This window comes from Gouania willdenowi, chromosome 7 (assembly GCF_900634775.1).
Source record: "Gouania willdenowi chromosome 7, fGouWil2.1, whole genome shotgun sequence".
Lineage (NCBI taxonomy): Eukaryota > Metazoa > Chordata > Actinopteri > Blenniiformes > Gobiesocidae > Gouania > Gouania willdenowi.
The window spans coordinates 26,225,638-26,249,349 of NC_041050.1; the positions used below are offsets into that span (position 1 = coordinate 26,225,638).

The 23,712-nt window shown below is 40.2% G+C and overlaps 2 protein-coding genes across 2 annotated transcripts in view; one reads left to right on the top strand and one right to left on the bottom strand.

Moving 5' to 3' along the window:
* Positions 1-684: 684 nt before the first annotated feature.
* On the top strand, positions 685-20,976 carry LOC114467120 (uncharacterized). Its single transcript, XM_028453185.1, has 16 exons — positions 685-935; positions 4,067-4,143; positions 4,214-4,315; positions 5,011-5,070; positions 5,153-5,222; positions 7,925-8,090; positions 8,620-8,689; positions 13,029-13,184; positions 15,235-15,291; positions 15,373-15,498; positions 16,524-16,648; positions 16,784-16,835; positions 16,932-17,002; positions 17,087-17,254; positions 17,773-17,881; positions 17,959-20,976. Exons 1-16 carry the CDS (start codon positions 740-742, stop codon positions 20,212-20,214), a joined length of 3,861 nt encoding a protein of 1,286 aa, XP_028308986.1. The 5' UTR covers positions 685-739; the 3' UTR covers positions 20,215-20,976.
* Positions 20,977-22,046: 1,070 nt separating this feature from the next.
* tmem240a (transmembrane protein 240a) overlaps positions 22,047-23,712 on the bottom strand; it is a 34,303-nt gene continuing 32,637 nt past the window's right edge. The window contains exon 4 of the mRNA XM_028454218.1: positions 22,047-22,554. Within this exon, the coding sequence (XP_028310019.1) occupies positions 22,400-22,554 (155 nt within the window). The 3' untranslated portion in view covers positions 22,047-22,399. The remainder of the gene's footprint in view (positions 22,555-23,712) is intronic.

A 23,712-nucleotide genomic window follows, 5' to 3' on the forward strand; every position in this document is an offset into this window, starting at 1 on the left:
CAAATATTCTACATACATAATAGACACAACAAAACAATTGTGTATATATATATAAAATACAGATAAAAAATGAGAATAAAATCTGACTAATGCACAGAGAGAACTACTGTGATCAAAGTCACACATTAAACAACACATAAAACTCAACATAATTGTAGGTGCGACGACAAATTGAATTGCATCTAATAGTAATGCAATTTGGTGGAGGAAAAAAAAACATAGGCAACTCCGTAATACAAATTATTGTACAATACAGTGAATTGTTGTAAATAAGCTATTAAAAGAGCGATATATATCAAGTATTTCAATAAGAATCATATTAGCTGGATTCACTTCTTGTATCATCATTACATACACAAATCTAAGTACTTGTACTCGTTCTGTAAAAAGTGCAATCGAGACATTTCTGTGGTTCTAGAAAGCCAAGCTTGCTGTGACTTATTTTGAAAGTTCTGCCTGTTCTCCTCCCACTGTAAACTTCAGTAAAGATTGGTGTAATTTTCTGTAAACCTCTCTTCTTCTTCTCTTGAGTTTAGTCAGAACATGTATGTATGGTTTGAAAATAAAGGATAAAAGTAAAGATTTTTATTTTTTTACAACTCAACTTTTATTTTGGCAACAGTTCTCTTTCTTCTTCATCAACTTCTTCTTCTTCTGTTTTTTTTTTGGCACTTCCGTCACTAGTGAAGTGCGGGGTTCAGTGTGTGTGTTTCTGCTGCTCGGATACTTCACTTTAGGAATGTCGTGGCTCTTCGGCTGGTGGAAAGGCTCCGGGTCACCCCCGGTGGAGGGGCCTCCTGTGGCCGTGGACGGGGCCGGGGCCGGGGGAGCACCGGCCGGGACCGGCGGAGACAAACCGGGAGACAAGTGGAGCAACTTTGACCCCACCGGGCTGGAGAGAGCTGCGAGGGCTGCACGAGAGCTGGACAAATCACGTGTGTGGACATTTTAGATTTTATAACAACAACAAGCCACACATGCATCCATTCATCCATTCATTAACTTTAGTGGCGTGTTTTAGTGTTCTTGTTTTGTTGTGTGGGGTTCGATTCCCTGACGTGGTTGTCCACAGATAATAACACGCGGCGCTGCAATATTCACTTCTGGAAACTTGCCACATCATGTTTATTTCTATGCACCACATGAGTTTAAATGTTTAGTGTAACTCTGTAGTTTTAATGCTGCATTCCTCGTGCACGGTGTGTGCATTGCACAGCATGCAGGGGGGCGGGTCAAACAGCACACAAGAACAGAGTGTTCCTGTGTGTCTGTTACCACACACACACAGAGGACATATATGACCTTGAGATCATACATGCATTGCACACGTAACTGCTGCTGCTCACATAATGCTAGCATTACTAATATTGACCATAAACACAGTGTTCTGAGTTAAGGCTTATCAACTACACTAGGCTTAGGACGATGCACTTGAGTTTACGATACGATGCAATAGCGATATATGACCATATTTTTGGAAAGGAAAAAAATGACTGTATTTGGAAAAATAACCACCAACCGATATTGCTCGTACCCTCGGCGATAGATCTTGTGATGTTTTAATATCTATATAGAACTACATATGATAGAATGCATTATTTATGACTATTTTCTCTACTTTCTAGAAACATTTTTTTCAGATGTTCTTTTCAATTAACAATTCTTTAGTTTAAATATACTGTATATTATATACAGCCTTTTATTTAAAAATGGTATCAAATTCTACTTTACTTTTACTTTTATCACAGCAGCAGGAGAGTAAATCATTAACAGTCGCTTTCTTCTCCTCACCTCTTCTGACCACAGAAATAGTCAATTTAAGGTGATAGTCCATTGTTTTATCCAACTGCGGTGTCGCATTGGGTCACAAACACATCAGATCATCCCTTAAAAGCGATACGAGGCGGTATAACGGCTACTAAAAATGAAACTGATTCTGAGCGCTCACGCTCAACACAGAAATATACACCAAACGACGACAAAAACATGAAAATGACTCAAAATACACTAAACTAAATACTTATAATCCCACATGAATGCATACTTCCGACGGGCACTGTACATTACAGAAAAAAACACCAAATGAAAAAAATATAAGAATGAGTAAAAAAAAAAACAACACATTTATCATACGCATGTCTCATAGAATTAAACCAGGGAAATTGCACACGCTATTTTACTTTGCACCTGCAAATATACCCCTTTATAATGCTACAATTCTTCTTAAGTTCCCACTATATGAATACATACTTCCGAACGGGCACTGTACTCGACTTCAAAGAAACACACATTTACAGAAAAATACAACAAAAATATGAAAATGGCTCAAAATACACAAAACTAAATATTTATACTAAAAATACACAAAATTACTCCTGAATCACACTACAATAGCAACAAAAACAATAATTATACACAAATACACATGACTCCAAAAAACATACGTTACAGAAAAAATACACCATACAAAAAAATATAAAAGTGTTGAAGTCATGCACATGTCCCATAGAATTAAACTAGGAAAATTGCACCCACATTTTGCACCCGCAAATATACCCCTTATGCTCCCACATGAATGCATACTTCCGACAGGCATCGTACATTACAGAAAAATACACCAAACGAAAAAATATATAAAAATGAGAAAAACAACAATACATTTATCATGCGCATGTCTCATAGAATTAAACCAGGGAAATTGCACACGCTATTTTACTTTGCACCTGCAAATATACCCCTTTATAATGCTACAGAGTATGTTGTTGTTATTATGCCCATAATCGACAACTCTTCTTAAGTTCCTACTATATGAATCCATACTTCCGACAGGCACTGTACTCGACTTAAAAAAAATCCATTTACAGAAAAATACACAAAATTACTCCTGATTCACACTACAATAGCAACAAAAACAATAATTATACAAAAATACACGACTCATCCATTACAAAAAACAATAAAAATAAAAAAAACAGCAAACATTTATGCACAAAAAGACAACAGAAAGATACACAAATACACGACTCCAAAGAACATGCGTTACAGAAAAATACACCATACCAAAAAATATAAAAGTGATGATGAAGTCATGCACATGTCCCATAGAATTAAACCAGGAAAATTGCACCCACATTTTTCACCCGCAAATATACCCCTTATGCTCCCACATGAATACATACTTCCGACGGGCACTGTACTAGTAATAATAATAATACAAATATACAAATTATATACAAATTTGATTTAGATATTTTCAACAATCAAGCTGTGAGGTTACAGTGATGCATTATACAGTTTTATCACCACAGGTAGGAATGATTTCCTGTGGCGTTCTGTGGAGCACCGTGGTTGGATCAGCCTGGTGCTGAAGGTGCTTCTGTGACTGCCCAGCACATCATGGAGTGGGTGGGACTCATTGACCAAGATGGATTTCACTTTGGACAGGCTCCTCCTTTTTGTCACCACTGTCAGAGAGTCCAGTTTAACCCCTACAATGTCACTGTCCCTGCGGATGAGTCTGTTGACGTCTGCGACCCTCAGTCTACTCCCCCGGCAAACAACAGCGTAGAGGATCGCACTCGCCACCACTGACTCATAAAACATCCTCACCATTTTTCTGCAGATGTTGAAGGACCTCAGCCGTCTCAGAAAATAGAGGCGGCTTTGGCCCTTCCTGTAGAGGGAGTAGTTTGAGAGGGAGGAGCTCACATTCTTATGTAGTTTCCCGTTATGATTTATTAGTGTGGGAAAATCCAACTTGCCCATTTGGATCTGACTTTTTACAAAATGGTTTCGTTTTTAATTCCAATTTATTTATTTGTTTTTAATTCTGTGATGCAGAACATCATTGTGAAATTAATTTGGTTAGTTTTAAACTCGTTGACACAGCTTTAATCTTTTTTATAAATAACACCTGAGATAGAAAAATTGTAAGAAAAAAAGACAGCAATGTTGTTCTTATGTATTGGACATTTTAAATAAAGCAAAAAATGATATAAATAATAAGTTGATGTACAACAGCCTTTTATCAGGCATACATTAAAATAGGAGATGCTTTATGAAACAGGACATGCCAAAGAAGCTCTGGATCTGGCGCGGATGCAGGAGCAGACTGTACAGCTGGAGCATCAGACTAAAGTGAAAGTAAGTGACGTCCTTCACCTCCTGTTGTGGTTTCAGTGAAAGCAACACTAACCCTTTAATGGACCGACAGGAGTACGAAGCAGCTCTAGAGCAACTGAAGGGAGAGCAGATCCAAGTCCAGGGCGAGGAGAGACGGAAGACACTGGCAGAGGAGACCAAGCAAAACCAGGCAGTATGTGCACTAACCACAAAAGTTTTTTGTAGTCATTTTAGTGTATTTCCGTTGTTGCTTTGCTATTGTTTGTATTTTTGGAGTGATTTTTTTTTACTTTTGTCGTCTTTATTGTATCTTTATGCATCATGTATGTTTTTTGAAGTCTTATTTTTCTTGTAGTTTTGGAGTATTTTTGATGTTTTCTTGTCTTTGTTTTTGTATCTTTCTACATCACGTATGTTTTTGAAGTCATTTTTTTTTTCTAGTAGTAGTTTTGGTGTTTGCTTGAGTAATTTTTGTGTTTTCTTGTGTTTTTGTATTCTTTTGTGTGTCTTGTATATTTCTGTAATGTGGGGTTTTTTTTGTATTTTGTGTATTTTTTTTGTCATTATTTGTTCTATTGGTCATAGTTTTAAAGTATTTTTTCTGTTTTTATTGTCTTTTTGTTTATTTTTTTGTATCTTTTTCTATCATGTTTGTTTTTTGTATTTGTTTACTTTGTTTTTGTAGGAGATTTGTGTATTTTTGGAGTCATTTTAGTGTTTTTGTAATTTTGTACGTTTACATTAGGGTGGGGGGCGGGGGTCTCACAAAGTTTATCTTATGTTGCATATACACAGGATATAATGCATGCAGTCATAATGTTATGGCTGATGGGTTGACCTTTTTTTGGAGAACTATTTTTCATGTGTGTATGACAATGTCACCTCTAGAGAGCGCAATATCAAGACAAACTGGCCCGACAACGGTATGATGAGCAGCTCAAGCAGCAGGTAATCCTTTTTCAGTGAAAGCAGATTATTAAACTTCAGCTCCTCTTCACATCTGAGTCCCTAATGTTCCAAACATCCACAGCAATTTCTCAACGAGGAGAACCTTCGCAAACAAGAGGAGTCGGTCACAAAGCAGGAAGCCATGAGGAAAGGTAGAAGATAATGAACCATTGTTAGTTATTGTGGTGTGGTATAATTTATGTTACATGAATTTAATGAAGTACATGTTGCTGGCTTTTGCTTATAGGATTGGTCACTTTTTTAAATTGTGGTGCTTCTTAAATGGGGGTGTGTGCCCCAAAGTGGCCCATCTCTGCAGTAATTAGACCAACTGTGTTAATGGGCAGAAGTAAACTACAGTGCATTAGACGTGTGAACATGTAATGCTGCATTAATTCCTCTTATGAATCCAGGGGCCTCATTTATAAAGCTTGTTTATGCAGAAAACAGGGCTTGAAAGGCGTCCTCTACTTCTAAAGCAAAGGTTATGATTCATAAAATAAAACGTAGCGTGAGAATGTTTGCACAGGTGCACTAACTGGGAACCTGGCACACGCACACTTTCGAGATGTGAGAAAACAATGGTACCGGTGGTGAATTGAAGAATGATTCATCTCATACATTATATTTAATGTGTTCACATATCAGAATTATAGATCCATATAGTCATAACTAAGCTTGCTGTGTTATAGATGTGAACAGTGAGATATTAGCTTTTAAATGTTCATTTTAAAGCAGAACACCTTAATAAATCCTTTTCATAGTCCCTATGTGGGTAATACAAGTGTTTATGGGGTGTTTGGGGGGGGGTTCATCTCTCCCTGCTGTCTCTGGCTAAAAAAACGCACTTGCAACTTTCCCGACCTTCGACCCGGTGGCAAGACGTACTTCTTTACGGCAGCCCAATACAAACTAATGCTAGGTTATGACCAGCCCCGTCGCTGCACGCGGTTGTCTACAAATTTACTTTTCTCAAAAATGCAGAGAAAGCCTTTGTCCGAGGAACGGAGGAACTCCATGCAGTGACAGCTCAGAAGCAGCACACAGCAATCACACAGACTGTCTTCATGGCAACAGGCACGCACACACTCTTCCTCATACTGTTCACATGGTCACATGGGACTATGTGTGTGAAAGCACCCTTAGTGTCACTGTTGTATTAGGATTTTTCAGCGATCGGTTGCTACCGTCTTGGTAGAGCAAAGGTGTGCATGTACCTGTGGGGTGGGGCAGGCGGTGGGGGTGCAGAGTGTTTACGACAGTGACATAACCAAAAGGAACCTTTAGTGGGAGCGCTAAGTGCAAGTTGCTTAGTTCTGCTTTAAGTCTGAGTGAAAATGAATGTTTGTACCGGTACATGAACCGTAAAATGTATAATCGGACAAAATTGGCTCACGGTGACATCATCACATGATCCATGTATCCTGACACAGCAGTGTCTGTGCATCTTTAACAAACTGCAGCGTGGAAAGCCATTTAACCCGCTTCACCAACCTGCACAGCATGGAGAAGGAAGCTGTGCCTGTGCTTGTGCACGCTCTGTTGACGCCCTACAACTTCTCAAAATGATGAGTTTCAACAGGGAAGGTTTGATGCAGTGTGGGCTCAGGTTTGTCCTTTAGCAGGAACACTGGAGGTGCGTCTGTCACATTTTACACAGCAGTGATGACTGCTGTAAATAACTTTTACATTTATTTATGCCCTAGGTTCCCAAAGTGGGGTTCGGATACCAGGGGTACACAAATTGTCATAGGTGGTACATGAATAAACATTTTGTCTGACAACATTGAAAACTAGAATATAAATAGAGCAGCAGTCAGGAGCCTCCATGCATTGCCACAAATTACTGTACATATTGGCCTATCTAAGACTGCCCTTTTATGGTGAGCAAATTCATTACATTAAAGTTGTAGCGAGTTGTATTTCATAGTTTCAGGGTGATAAATATGTTTATTATATATATATATGTATATATATATGTCCAATCAACACATGTTGGGTAGATTTCTTTATCAAAAAAGAGATGGTTTCTCACTGAAAATGCCAGTAGGCTAATTAATTAAATTAATTGAACAAGTGATACTTCTGAATAAGATTTGTTCATGTGTGTTTATAGATTATTATTACTTTTTTTTATTAAGTACTATTCCTCAACAAGATATGTAAAATTCAGAGACAAATTTCACTGGAGGGCTGACATCACATTATTTTGTTTTTAAAGGTGCAGGAGTAGGGGGTACATGGCTTTTGGTTAAATGTCTGAAGGGGTACGGGACTGGGAAAGTTTTGGGAAACACTGATTTACGTCATTACTGTGACCACCAAATAAATCCTCTTCTTTTTTGGCCTTCATCACTCACACGCATCTTTTCCTCATTCTGAAAAGCCTTTTCCTTGTCACTTCTGCCATGAACGATGGTAGAATCCCATTAGTCAGCAGCTCGTTTTGATGCAAATACCATTAACGACCTCCTTTGACCATTTATAGTAGAATGTAGGCGTATCGAGGGCGACGTATGAGGTGAATGCTCTTGCGGCAACTTCTAGCTTGGCTGTGACGTATAAAGGGAAAAGTGTGTGCAGATGAGCTATGCACAGTTTTATAAATCAGTTTTATAAATTGTTTTGGCATAGCACATGTTGATGTTTTGAACGTACGCTCACTTTCAGTGTAGATTCTACACAATGTTTTATAAATGAGGCCCCAGAACATGTTCACTGATCTTATTCACTTTAATTAGCAGCATCAAACACTCGAGAGAAATAGAAATTGAAGCTGTAAATCATTATAAAATGTGTCACTGGTGGCTCTTGTTAAAGCTGTATTGAGTGATATTGTTCTTGCCTGTCCCAGCCACTGTTGAACATGAGATGGAGCTGAGACGCAGGAATGACCTGGTGCGCGTGGAGGCAGAGGCCAAGGCTCGTGCTCAGGTGGAGCGAGAGAACGCCGATCTTATCCGGGAGCAGATCCGCCTGAAAGCTGCTGAGCATCGACAAACTGTCCTTGAATCTATTCGGTGAGGGCGGAATTACTTTCCCCTCTCCTTAAGCCTGATATATGGTTCTGGGTAAAATTGATGTTATAGATGCACGTAGCGCTCTACGTAGACACAGAAACCCCTCCCCATAACCTGACGTGCTCCTCCCAAAAATCCTGACTCGGCGTCAAGACGACGTGGAACATAAGCGCTGTGATTCGTCAGCTCCAAACCTCAGCCGCGGTCACTGCTTTTTCCACTCAACACCGCTATGTTTCAACTTTTTGCTGAGCGATACGAGAGTTGTTTCTACAGTGGATTGAGTCAAAGAGAGAACCGAGACGGACTGAAACTGCCAGAGTTTTATTATTTCCTTTCAGTAATAATCCAGAACTACAGTTGGCCAACCTCTGTGTCATGTTGATGGCGTAGGTTCTGACGCAGAACCATATACCAGGCTTTAATTTGCTGTGGAAGAGGCAGGCTGTCTTCTTTTCCTGAATGAGATCCCAGAGGATGGTAGTACAGTGTGATAACTGTGTGTGGGTTTGTTTTCTGTCCCTGGCAGGACGGCAGGATCTGTCTTCGGAGAGGGATTCAGGGCCTTTGTCTCTGACTGGGACAAACTCACAGCCACGGTAAATCTCACTCTGTCACCTGCATTAAAGGCGTTGATATTTTTTTCATTTATTTATTTTGTTATTGTTTTTACCCATAAGCTAATTTACATCTGTTGTCCCGAGACAGGCGGATGTAAAAAAATCCACACTTAACAATAAAACGAGGCGGGTCACAAAACAATATACAACAGGATTACATACAAGACAAGGAACAGAGGGATCATAAAATACAGTAACTTAACATTTAAATGGAACACTGGGATCAGAACAACTACACTATCAAGGGAATAGACAGGATAGAGGGCAGGGTGAAGGAAATGATTGGGAAAGACAGGGGAGAGGGCAAAGAAGAGGACAAGGGAGAACAGAGGACCAAGGATGGGAAAGAAAAGCAGTTCATTTCCACATACTCAGAGTTGGCCAGTTAAAGGAGTGCATACAGATCCAGAAAAAAAACCCCACAATTTGAGATCAATTATAATTACATGATATGGATTCCAAACCCAACAAAAGCTCACAAACAGCACAAACCTCTGCCAAGTACCAAATATCCTTTTTGCTGCCATGATCATTCACACTTTACAGTCTTGTGTCTGTGCTGTTATATGAGCAATACAGGAAGTTCATCCCCCAAAACTAATCAGTTCTGACTTTCTTATCCCATTTCGGACAAAAAAAACCTTGTTGGCCAACGTAATAATTTTTAACTTCCATGGCCATTAACCCAAAAATCTGCTTTGGTTTTTTTTCTTTTTGAATACAAATTCCCAAATTCCTTTTTTTTTTCCTTGCATACCACGCGTTGTAAACAGCTACAGTAGAAGCTCAAAGGAAAAGCCTACGGTGCTATCACTCTGTTGCTGGGAGCCTTGTGACCGTGTCAGCCGGAGCAGCAGAGTTTTGCCCTCCAGAGGCTGCAACGGTAGTATTTTGCTCTTTTCTTGTTTAACGCCCCCGTCTCTTTTGATTTGAGACCCGGTGCGGTCTAACAACGCTCTAACCTCTCCCGGTGCACTGTAAAGTTATTGAAGCAATTTGCTTATAAGTTTCGATTAAGTTTAAGTTGTGATTTGTTGGGTAGACAGCGGTTGCACGCTCTTTTCCCGAGGATCACCTGCCTGCAACTCTCTTTTAGTTTGTTTATGACACCGTAGTGACCCGTAAACCCACTGAGTGGTTAGCCTGTTGTTAGCGCTGCACTGCTCCAAGCTCACACTCGTGTTTGTTAATTCACCTCTGCTTGGTTAGACAGCTTGTCCGCCCTCTTCCCTCAGCTTATTGGTGCTTCTGTCTCTATTCTCGAGTTAACTGGAGGTTTAACTGCAGCCTTTGCTGCTGAAGGTAGCGTTTGCATCTCCTCTCCCAGCTTACGGCGTTGCAGCTTTCACAGAGCAATATACTGTATCAGGGCAAGAGAATCGCCAATGCCACGCACGGAGCAGAAATGTCCAGCATGTAAAACCGGACAAACGTGAGAGGCGAGGTCCAACTTGCCGCCGCACAAATGTCCTGAAGAGACACTCCCCTAAACAAAGCTCAGGATGTGGCAATATCCCAAGTCAAGTCTGCCGCAGACCCTGACTTATATAAGTCAAAGCAAAAGCCTCCACAACCCAGTGTGACAGGCGTTGCTTAGTAACAGGCTTCTTCTTACAGGAATTAGCCCAGGTGACAAATAGCTGATCGCTCCTCCTGAGGCTCCTTGTCATGTTCATGTAAGTGCGTACCGCACAAACCGGACACCTCACATGAGGCCAACAGGTCAATGGAAGAACATGAGCCCACCACCTTCGGCACAAAAGCTTGGTCGGGCTCCAAAATCATCCTCACATGAGGAGCTGAGGGCATGACGGGTGGACCGGGAGCACATGGATGTCAATGACTCGCTTAGCTAACGCCAGGGCCAGTTACAAAACAGCCTTCAGAGAGGCAAACTTCAGGTCCGTCTCCCCCAGTCGTTAGAAAGGAGGACATTTAAGTCGCTCCAGAACCACAGCCAGATCCCACGGTGGCACCAGTAAACTGGACAGGGGGAGGAGTCTGCGTGCTTCCTTCATAAACCGGCAGATCAGAGGGTGCTGGCTCGTTAGTTTTTCCCCAAAGCCTACATTACTGGCGGCGATTGCCGCCAAATACACTTTCACAGTGGAAAAGGCTTTGCGCTTGTCAATCACGTCTTGCAGGAATGACAAAATCACTCCCACCGGGCACTGAAAGGGGGGGTGTCTCCGCTGGAGGAGTGAAAGCGCTGGAGGAGTGAGAGCGCTGGAGGAGTGAGACTTGGAGGTTCAAGACCTTGGAGTGGTAATAAACAAAGGACAATGCTGACCAAGTGGAGGCAAGGTAAGCACTGGCTTACTCCAAGGTTCAAGACCTTGGAGTGGTAATAAACAAAGGACAATGCTGACCAAGTGGAGGCAAGGTAAGCACTGGCTTCTTCTTGACCTGGTGTGTTCCAAAAGCAAGTGCTTCCATACTTATGAGCGTCTGTCGACTGGAGGCTAGAAAGATCCATCTGTGGACAGTTGAGCTGGTAGTAGACGCAAGATATGCTTGAGAGTGAGAAGAGGTGTTTGAATGGGGTGTATCTGTCCGTCTCCTCCTTTTATAAGAGGTGGGAGTGTCAATGGCGGAAGGACATCTTTCACCAGCCAATCAGGATTGGCAGATTGAGAAAATGCTCCTGAGGGCTGCAGAAAGGAGTGCATCCTATTGTGTGACATCTCACAAAACATAATCTCGGCAAAACGTGTTGGTGAGCTGCATCATTGCCGGTCAGCCCGTCGTGTCTAAAGTGGCACCCAGATGGTACAGGTGTCATGTTATGGCCGAACGCTGCTTTTAATCCCAAGGTGCTGTCCAGTTCAAATTTTAATAAGCCTATAAGACTTGCACAATATGATCCCCCATCGGGAAAAGATGGGAACAGATCAAAGCTCTTGTGTCTAGTCAGGGCCTTGAGATTTTATATTGAACACACTGCAGCCACTCGTACGTCTACACAGCTTTTTGTTTGTTATGGTGGTCCCAACAAAGGCTCTGCTGTCTCCAAACAGCGCTTAGCTCACTGGATAGTAGATTCTATTCACCATTTGTATCAGGTGTCAGGCCGCCCTATACCATCAGGTGTGCGTTATCATTCTACCAGGAGTGTGTCTACATCTTGGGCTGCCTTTAAGTGAGTGCCCCTGTAGGAAATATGTGCTGCTGCCTCATGGATGACGCCATGTACATTCTCCAGATTCTACAATGTGGATGTCGCTATTCTTCATCCACTGGGCGTGGTCCTTCAATCTTCGGAGGCTTCTCAGTAATGTTGCTGTCTGGGATTCCTCGTGACTATGCTAGTATAAGTCATTCAGTGCTTTAAGCACCGCCTCTGTCGGTCAACAGGGATGAAATAGAATCAACATTACGAATGTGAATCCTCGTGTTCCCGCGAGAAGATTCTGTAGGAAATGAACCTCGGCTGACACCGGAACTTATTACCTTTCTTGGGTCACCCAGGGGTCACAGGTGACATTGTTGGTATGCATACTCGAACTATGCATGCGCACCTCTGGTGGTCATTCAGGGTTCATAGAACCGTAGTTACATTCGTAACTTTCATTTTACAGCAAAAAATTATTGAAAAATGGTGGAAATGGGTCATATGGCTACTTTCATTTCAGAAGGTTAAATTACACCATATTTTGCGCAAGAATTTAGATATCCGTCTCTCTCAAAACCTGTTTCCAAAGACAAATTCTGTTTAAATGTGTGTTTTTCCTAAAACATGCATGTGAGTCTTCAAGTGTCATATTGCTTTTTAAGCTTGATTTTGTTTGTAAAGAATAATAAAATATTTTTTTTTTTCCAGGAAATTAATTCTATGCTTTCCATCTTTCCTCAATCACTTGAAATCAGAGGCCCTACAGATAATAAGAATCCATGTGTTCTTGTCAACGCTGAAACTATTCTCCAATTCTTTCATAACTTGTTCACAGTCTGTTCAGCAGCTGTTTTTTATTGCGTCCAAATGCTATACTCTTTGTAAAAGTAAACTTGTCAGTCAGTCCACTGGGAATCTTTGCATCACATGTATTGCAGGCACTTATTGACACTGTGTAAGAACTACAACACGATTTCCTTAAAATATGCTCGCTTCATCATTCAAGTCCACAAAGTGGCAAGAAAAGGTTGCAGCCTGTCAACTTGTGACGCAGAGCAGGGTCAAAGATTAAGGGGTTAGAACTCTCTTATCAGTTCTACTCATTGCTTGAAGTTGTGTTTTTATGTGACTAATATATATATATATATATATACTGTATATATTGCATGTCCTTATTAAATAACTGTTTGGCTTATGTCACTGCAGGTCGCTGGGTTGACTCTGCTGGCAGCGGGCGTGTACTCTGCCAGGAATGCTACAGCGGTGGCAGGGCGACACATTGAGGCACGTTTAGGCAAACCCTCGCTTGTCCGAGAGACCTCCAGAATAACCATTGCAGAGGCCTTAAAGCACCCAATCAAGGTGGAGTCATATTCCTTTTTGTAATGTTCTCACAGAAGGGTTTTGAACAGGACTTTTTTTTAATTGTTTTTAGATGGTGGGGTTCTGTCATTTTATTTATTTTTCAAATAAAGAGGTCAGGAAGATGAGTGAAATTTACTCAACATTTTGTCATGAAAGAATTGTTTGAGAACAAACACTACACTGTTTGTGCTTGAAGAGCCCATTATTGATCACAGTAACTCTATTTTTGACACAGAGATGTTCAGTTATAAAGGTATTGAGTGTAATTCACATTGTATAACATTTAGCAAGTCCTTAAAAGCAAAATGCTGACAAAACTTAAATAATTGAAAAGTTCTACTTTCAAATTCATCTGTTGAAATGTTATGTTTTTAATTGTGTGATTTTGCATTGATGCTAATATTTATGTTTATGGATATGATTCAGTTATTGAAAATCACTTAATTCTAATAAATAATTCCCATGAAAAGTTTCAAATTTTGAATATTCCCAAAATTTCCTAAATTAAGGTCCATGGAAATGTACCCAAAATGTTCCACCCCACCATGCATATTATGTGTATCTTTGCGCTCCAAACTGTGCACAGATTACTTAGAAGGCTGTTGCCCTTTGTCGAGACTCAACATCTCCACAATTGCAGTTCTTGTGATGTGTTCAACCCATCTCACTACAGTCTAAACTAGAGGTTTAGATGTTTAAAGTTGGAAACATTCCACGGGGATGGGAAAAAACGTGAAAGTTACAAAATTAAAGGTCGACCCTTAATAGGGATGTTAAAGGTGCAGTCCGCAACTCTCAGATCCCTCTCTCCCCCTCCCTCCCCGCTGCTCTCTTGCCCTGCCTCCAAACTTTCCAAAGTCCCTCCCTCAGAGGAGCTAACAAGCTAGCGTTAGTCCGACAGCAACATCACAGTAATAAAACATGCTCTGTTAAAAGCATATTACTGCAGCGCTTCTCTATCTTAATATGCACACACCTCAGCAGCAGCAACCCAGTGTCACTTACAGCAGCTTACACTTAGGCTGCTGAGCGCACATGAACAACACATGCACTACAGAGTTCTAGTTTAACAATTACAAATCAGACATAATGTAAATCAAGCAGCAGTAATTACCTTTCAAGCAGAAAAGTCACCAATTTCATCTTCTACTCCTCCAGACCATACACTGTAAAAAAGACGGTGCTACAGCCAAGAAAGGCTTTAAAAAGTGTATTTATATATTTCTTCCTCCTCTATTTAATCATACCTGAAATATACAAAACCAGTTAGGTGCTTTTATGTAAGCCAGCTAACTTTAAGTCACTATTTGCTGCAAATGAATGAAGTACAATGTGTCAAAATAGATTTTTATTGAGAAAAGTGTTAGATTAAAGGGAAATCAACTGCATATAACCCTCAGAATTGTGTGACAATTTAAGCATACATCATTTTGTGGGTTTTCTTTTGGAACCACTGAAATTAGAACTGTGGCCGCAGTTGCCCACGTCTGGTCTAAACCCAGCTTGCGTTAAATATATTCAACTCTTGGTGAATTCTACTTCACAATAAAAGATTTGACATTTGACTAAAAGTTTGACATTTAGTTTCTCAAATGAGTTTATTCATATTCTGTGTCTGTTCCTATTTTTCCTTTGAACCCATTAATGTTCTGAAACACTGGACATAAACCACAATGACTTGACTTTGTTTGTGTTTTATTGTACCATTCAATGAATAAATATAAATTCTAATGATCCCAAAGGAAATTCACAGTGGAAGGAAAAATATAAAGCTGGAAATCAAGACTGTTATTCAAGAGAAGGAACAATTTTAAGGAAACGGTTCCTTATGACGCATTGTGCATGCTGCTTCTTCTACAGAATGCATTGATACAAGGAGACTTTAATATCCTGGCAATAAATGACCAAAAGCCTCCTCCAGTGATATCCTCCAACTGTTCACATTTTCATTGCTCACACAACAACATGACAAGCCTTGTGCTATGATTGTAATTAATGCTCTAATAGATCAGCAGTCATGCTTTCCCTTTGATTTTTTCATTCACAGACAGCCCGGCGTTTGAGAAGCAGACCCCAGGATGCTTTAGAGGGTGTGGTGCTCAGTGTGAGTAATGGAACAGTGTTGAGAAATGCTGTGTTTCATCATTTAAATTTACATTAGTGCTTCTGGATGTGCTTTTCACAGGCAGCATTGGAGGAACGTGTGAGGGACATCGCCATTGCCACACGCAACACCCGGCAGAACAAAGGCTTATACAGAAATATTCTGATGTATGGGCCGCCCGGGACTGGAAAAACTCTGTTTGCTAAAGTATGTCTCTTTAACTTTAGGCAATTTAATTCTAGATCGCTCATTTCTTAATAATTCTTTCAAAAATTATGGGAAAGTTGTGTAAACTGTGACATGAGGATAAATCCAAGCGAGCATTATATTCTTTAAATCAGTTTGCTGTATTTTTTTTCTCCGTCATTTTTTTTAAATTTTATTTGTGTATGTCTTACGTAAAGCGGCTTTGAGTTCCCAAAAAAGCACGATTTAGATTTAATGCATTATCATTATTATTATTATTATTATTTGATGTGAAAAATCTGCAGAAAGACTTGTTCATGTCCTTTCTAGGCAAGTATACCATATATATTTACAGTATATGTAAGTGTGCAGTTACAAATACAGTGTAAAAAATGAAAAGCACCTTAAATAATTTATTTTTAAACATTAACATTAAGATTACTACACATACAGACTTCCTCTGACAGTCCTCTGTCAGCAACGTTCAGAATAAGAGCAGCTTTTTAGTAAAAAAATGAAGATAAGTCTTCAGGCATCCTGAAGTTGGCAGTTTAATTGATGGAAGGATGGTGTCAGGACTTCTGTATTTATCCTCCCCTGCAACTGCTCCTCTCACCGGAAATGTTGGATGGGAGATCGGAAACTTGCGGCACGGATGGCCACATGTGACCCTTGGTTTAATTTTGTGTGGCCCCCTAAATAAACATATAAAATGACTCCAAAAACCCACAAAAAAACAGCAAAAACACACATAACAACAAATGCAAAGACAAAATACACAAAGACAGCCAAAATACACAGAAACAGCAAACATACATAAAATAACACACACACACTGTTGTATTGTTAATTAAATTCATATTCTCACATTTGTCGTCTATCATTGTATTGTATTGTCATTTGGATTCCGTCTCTGTCATTATTATAGTAATTAAATTGAAATTAAAAAAATAAGTGAGAGTCCTGCAGGAGGTTGCAGGGGTTTCTGAAGCCTGACTTTAAGACATATTGTGGTATTGTGTTTTAGCTTTGTGCCTCTCTTTCAGAAAATGGCTCTGCACTCCGGAATGGACTACGCCATCATGACAGGTGGAGATGTGGCCCCCATGGGGCGCGATGGAGTCACTGCCATGCACAAAGTGTTCGACTGGGCCAACACCAGCAGGCGAGGGTGGGAAGGACATTTGCTGCCATGACAATATGTTGTATTGAGTGTATTATGTTGATTCTTGAAAACTATCTAATGTGATTTTTGTCTGATAACATTAAAGGCCTCAATGAAACTGTTTCTCTTTGATCCCTGAAGCCTCTTGCTGTTTGTAGATGAAGCTGACGCCTTCCTGCGGAAACGAGCCACAGTGAGTTCAGCTGCGGAGCCGTATATGCTGTGATGATGCACCTTGTTTTTTTTTTTCCCAGATTAATTACTCATGGTTTTTTTTTATGCATTGCAGGAGAAAATCAGCGAGGACCTCCGAGCCACCCTTAATGCATTCCTGTACCGCACCGGGGAGCAGAGCAACAAGTCTGTCTTTAACTCTGTCTGCTGTGAAAAGGTCATCGTCATGGGATAAAGGTCACTCACCAAGTCAAATGTGTTGTTCCTCAGGTTCATGCTGGTGCTTGCCAGTAACCAGCCAGAACAGTTTGACTGGGCCATCAATGACCGCATCGATGAGATTGTGAACTTTGCGTTACCCGGACTTGAGGAGAGGGAAAGATTGGTGCGCTTGTATTTTGACAGATTTGTGTTGGGTCCTTCTACTGCAGGGAGACAGTGAGTACTTTTCAAATTTACATTTCCTGCTGTAGTTAGAACTGAATAGTTGAGGTGAGTTTCAGCTGCTGGAGACAATAATCTTTAAATAAAATAAAGACAGTGTAGGCCTCAGAGATCAATAAATCAAAGACCATTTGCTTGAAAAAAAGATGTGGAGTCCTGTAGACTGATCCATTTAAGTGTTCCATCAAAAAGGACAGTGATAGACACCATTTTTGTTCTAGTTTGCAGTGAAGATCAAAACAAACTTTGCAACAGCAATTTCAACCTTTCACAGATTTTTTTTTCGAGGAAATGATCTTTGATTTATTGATTTATGAGGCCTACACTGTCTTCATCTGAAAAAAAAAAACATTAGCTCCCCCAAAGGTAGCCTTGGTTGCTTTGATGGCCTAATGGCGAGACTAATTTGGTAATTATTTATGGTTCTCTTAAAAGCTGTTTGAATGTTTAGAAAATAGTTCACAAGTGGAATTTTGGTTACTATGCATATATCTTGGGTTTGAATTCAACAGGAGATTGAAACTGGCTCAGTTCGACTATAGTGAAAAGTGTTCAGACATTGCAAAGCGAGCAGAAAGCATGTCTGGTCGTGAAATCTCTAAACTTGGAGTTGCCTGGCAGGTCAGTAAAACTCACCAAAGTAGTATTTTGTTGAAGTTGGTTTCTTTATCATCATACTTGTTTTGTTTAATATAAAGGCTGCTGCCTACTCTTCTGAAGATGGCATTTTGACTGAAGCAATGATTGACTCGAGAGTTGATGATGCCATCAAACAGCATGCACAGAAAATGGATTGGCTGCTGATGGAAGCAGGTGTGGGGGTTGGCAAGGTCGGCGTCCTCCTCCCAAAGGAAATGGCTGCAGGAGTCACTGCGCAGAAAACTGCCTCACTTTCACAAAGTGAAGATCAGAACCCGACTGCGCATGAAGTCCTTCCTCTGTTCGAAGCAGTGAGCAGCGCTGCAAAGGTGGATGCAGCTATTGAATCTGCAGATGTGCAAGCAGAAGTCATCATTGAAGAGGCCACAGCTTTAGTTCGGGAAAGTGAAATCATCGGTGCAACAACTGTAGAAGAGCAGCTCTTAAACAAAGCAGGAGAAGCAGAAACGGTTGTTGAGATAGCTGCTTCGAGCCCATTGGCCAAAGACAATGAGGTCATCAAAGATTTGGTTGATTCGGCTCAAGCAACTGTTGTAGCTGCGGAGAATGTCTTGCAGGATGCAGCTGATGTTGCTTCTGAAGCTAAAGAAGCTGCACTAGCTTCCATCATTCAAGAAGCTGCTGCTGTGAGTAAAGAAGAGCAGACCGTGGATTTGGTCACAGAGGCACTGAAGGATACTACAGAAATACACGCTGACTCATCAACACTTGCATCTCTTGCCCCTGAAAAGGATTTGGGTTTCGGCACTTCTGATATTGTCCGGGAAGAAGATGTTACACATTTGAAAGATTCCCAAGAACCTAACATGGAAGTCTCTTCTGCAGTTCATGTGGAAGCTGAAGCGAGCATGGCTACAGAGGTAGCAGCGGACACGATGAACAAAGCAGCTCAAGTAACCGAGTCCTTGGTAAACATTGTAAAGAAGGCTGAAACCATTGTTACTGATGTAGCCAGGGTGGCTGATGCAGCAGCAACCATCACAGAAGAGATTGAGGCAACAGTTCTTACACAAGAAATGGCTGAAAAGGACCCGTCAGAGTCTAAAGTGGCACTGGCAACGTCCGAGACTGAAGCTCCCAAATCAGATCATGAAACAAAGAGCGTTATAATAGAGAGCGTCACAGAAGCTGAGGTTGTGTCAAAGGAAGAGAATGTCAAAACATCAGAGGACATGTCCAATCAGACTCCTGTCATTGAATTACCTCCAGAACTCGATACGTTGGCTTCAAAGCCTGAGAACAATCCTTTACCTTTGGAGATTGCGGCCAAGGAACTGGAAATCACAGCCACAAAGATGTCTGAAGAAGTTGAAGTTCTGAAAAGCAAAGAAAAGCCAGCAGAAATCGAAGAAGCTTGTGTAGCAACTGGAGACACTGACATGAGAATTGAAGACACAAAAGCTGAGACTATGGCTCCTGTCATTGAAATAACTACAGAACTTGATACTTTGGCTTCAAAGCCTGAGAACAATCCTTTACCTTTGGAGATTGCGGCCAAGGAACTAGAAGTCACAGCCACAAAGATGTCTGAAGAAGTTGAAGTTTTCCAAAGCAAAGAAAAGCCAGCAGAAATCGAAGAAGCTTGTGTAGCAACTGGAGACACTGACATGAGAATCGAAGACACAAAAGCTGAGACTATGGCTTCCGAATCTGGTAAAGACTCTCTATCTGTAGATATTGCTGCCCAAGACACTGAAGCTTTGACTCTGGCATTCACTGAGGAAGCAGAGGTTGTACCAACTGTAACAAGCTCAATTGAGATTGATTCTGAACCGAAAGTTCCAAACCCAGAGGAAGCCAAAGAGGCAGTGGATGGAGATATTATTATCAAAGACATTGAGAAAGAAGTTGTTTCCAAAGATGCAGAAGTTCTACCCAGTGAAGAAATTGTGACAGAAATTGACAGGGAAGCTACAACCTCCACAGAGCTTACTGAAACCTCATCCACCGTGGATGCAGAGATGATCAAAGAACCTTTACCTGATAGAACAGAGGACAAGAAAACGGAAGGCCTGTCAACCAAAGAAAACACCACTATGACAACTGAAACTTTGGAGACTGGAAACAAAAGAACCACAACAGCAGAGGAGGTAGAAATCGTGGTAAATGAAGTCTTGACTGAAAAAGACTCGGTGGCTGGAACAGACGCAGTAAAGTCAGAACAAGATGAGACTTCAGCTCTGTCCCAGACTCCCCACAGTGAAGGAACTGAATCCAGTCAAGTTGTGAAACTTCGTCCAGATAAACAAAATGGGGAAGGTAGTGATAAACCTCAAACAGAAAGCAGAGAGTGATCTTTAAATCAATCTAATGTGACTCTAGAGGAAACAATAGGGCTTAGGATCAATGCTGAATGAAGGACGAGATATATTGTAACTCTGTATTGGTTTGGGTTTTAGTAAAAGATTAATGACTGACTTTTCTCTGACGTTTGTAAATGACATTGCTTCTGCTATCCACAACAAAGTCTTTAGCTGGCTATTCCAAATATCTAGGAGCTGTTGGTAATTTCCTTATTTGACATTATTACATGCAGTGCAGAGACTGCACAAACATTGTGTAGCTTACAATTTAAGTTATTAATGAGCCAAGGTATTTTTTAAAAAGAAGGCATTTATTTTCTTGCAGATTTCAAATCATTTTATTGTCTACATAATGAGGTCGTAGAAAGAAAGATACTACAATATGTATGTAGTATTTTGGCCTTTGTTAAAATCGATAGCATGAAAAGCACAAGAAGTAGGAAACTAAAGGAAAGTTTCAGAACACAACACAACTTTTTTTTCTACAACTGGAAAATTTAGTTAATTAGTTTTAACCAAAATTTTACCCATAAGTTGCATGTGAGGGAATATTCTCTGGCACATTGCAATTTCACTTGATTTTGTTGGGGAAAAACCTCCATTAATATTGATAATTCAAATAAAAGAAAAATGTATAAAAACAATATTGATATTTCCATTTCAGGAAGTGAATTCTGTATTTTCCTTGATCATGGGGGACCTATGATTACAGAAAGTCCTCATTCTAAAAACATAAATATAAAACTGTAACAACCCTGTCTAGTCTTTTTTTTTTTTTTTTTTGCATTTTTTTTGTTGCAATAACTAATAAACGACTGCGTTCAGTGTTATCGCTGCCTCTGAAGCAGATCATATTGTGTCACTAGATACAAGATGTAAGCTAAAGGCCTTTCTCACTTGCATAAGAGTACCATGGTCATTATTAGTCATTTCAAGTGTTAGTGAAGAATTCCTCTTTCATTGTGATAAACCGAGTTGAGGTTAATATCTCCCTTCAGGGGACTGGAATGACACAATCAACAGTCAGGGGTCACTGTTGTGCTTCAATGGCACTTTTAATAAAACAGACATTTCATCCTCACAACAGCAATGTCTGGACAGAGGGAGCTGGGGGCGGGGCCTGGGTAAGGGTTCCCTCTGCTGATAGGCTGGTGTAAGGGGATTGGATAAAGTAACTAGAACTGCACTGTGGTTTGGAGCACAGTGTGGAGAACATGAACAGATCCCTGTTAATGTGTGTGTTAAACAACTCGTCGTGGCTGGCTTTAGTCTTTCCTGTCTAATAAACAATGACGTATAGCAAAGAGAACCCCAACTCAACCTTGTTCGCTCCCCTCCCCCCTCACATATTTACAGGAGAAAATAATACATTCAGTTAATTCACTAAGTAACAAAGCTAATCAATCTGTTTTTAGCAGAAATCACATGGTTTCACATCCAGGGTTCAAACGGACTCATCCTAAATTTCCTTTCCTAAAGTCAATACCCACAAGTTTTTCTATCATTAATCAACTCACACAGACACCCCACGCACCCTCTATCGCCGACTGTCAAATTCCACTTTCTCATATTTATAAGTATTTACAGAAGCAGCAGTCTAACATCTCTAAAAACCCATTAGCCTTCAGTCACTTTTACCATTCCATTAACTTCCCATCCCACCCAACACAGAGGAGAAAAAAATACAACACCCTACGTGCCGCCCACTTCATACCCTGTTCTAAAAGAGCATGCCAAGTTTAACAATGAACACAGAAAATGTCTTTATACACAAAGAAAACACCCTTAAAAAGATTCTCTCTCTTTTTTTTTCTTTTCTTTTTTTGTTTCTCAAACCACAACAGCGAGCATGGACAAAAGACAAGATTTAGGTGGCAACAAATAATCATCTTTTTTGCTCCAATGTGGAAATTTACTGAAGTGCTGATCAGGGTGGAATCGAATCATCAAATCCTGCCGTGGGGAGGGAGTTCAATGGGAACCATTTCATGGACATTGAGAAAGACAGTTTGTCTGGGTCTCTGAGGCAACAGTTGGCCATGTTTTGGAAAATTGGAGAAAAGTGTTTTGGAAGGGAAGGATTTAATGGAAATATTGGAGGGGATAAGGAGGTGTGAAAGAGGTTTTGAGTCATTTTTGTTGAGTAGTTTGTTGTTTTTCTTTTGGCTGTTTAGAGTCAAAGGTGACGAGGGCTGGGGTGGCCGTTGTGGTAGAGCTTCTGCTTGATGTGAACCATGTTGCCGCTGGAGTCGTCAAGCTGTCTGAGCTGGGCTCTGCGACGGAATTCTCTGAGATTGCAGAACTGGGGAATCCATGACCAGGAAGGAGTATCTGTGGGAAACACGGGGCAAAAGGGAAGTTAGTGATGGCCAACAAGGGCACATTCCAGCCCCAACTTCTTAACTGTTACAGGAATGTTCAACATCGATACCAGACATCCGCAACATGCGGCCCTCTGTAAATATCGTTTACGGGTGTCTTTTCGGGACCTTACACTGTTTTCTCCGTCACTGTCTTGTATGTATGTTGAAACGTTAAAAAAAAAGATAACAGACCTCAGTGTAATGTGCGATGCACAAAATGACAGAGTAATACACAGAACTATATGTACAAAAATATACATAATGAATAGATAAAAAATACCAGAAAATACTCCAAAAATATACAAAACAAAAATGCACAAAACAACAAAAATACTGACAAATAATAAAACAACAGAAATGCACAAAATGACTCCAAAAACACACAAAACAACAAAAATACATAGTGACAAAATATACACAGCAAAATATAAAAAAACTACAAAAAATAACAGAAAAATATATGCAAAACTACACAAATGAAAATATTTGACAACAAAAATTACTGTAATAACCCACTGAACACCAACCAAAATACACAGAAAGGCCAAAAAATATACAAAACGACAACAAAAATAACCGATGGTCCTACTGTCAGAGCGGACAACACGATTTAAAGCTTTCTTTTCTTTCGCTGTAGAGTTTCTAAACCACACCGTGATTGCAGAAATAAGAAGAAAATAATCTGCTTATTGAGAGTAGATTTTTTCAATTTATGCAGAAAGAAAAGCCGCTGGCGAGGCTTTTTCACGACAACACTTATACTGTATTTGAACTCCAGCTTAGATCGTTTGACAATGTCACACCGAGAAATTTACAATTTTCAAAAATGTCAACCTCAGCACCATTTACAAAAACAGGTACAGGTACAGGTTTACTTTTTCTAAAATCAAAGACCAACTCAAATGTTTTTGAGGTGTTCACAGTCAAATTGTTTTGCTCACTCCAGGACACTACATTTTGCACCTCGGTTTTGTAAAAAGAGTCATTGTTTGAGGAAATCAAAGCAACAATAATTGTGTCATCTGCATACTTGATTATTAGATCTTTAGTATTGGATGAAACACAATCATGGGTGTACAGAGTATACAACAAAGGACTCAAAATACAACCCTGTGGAGAGCCATTA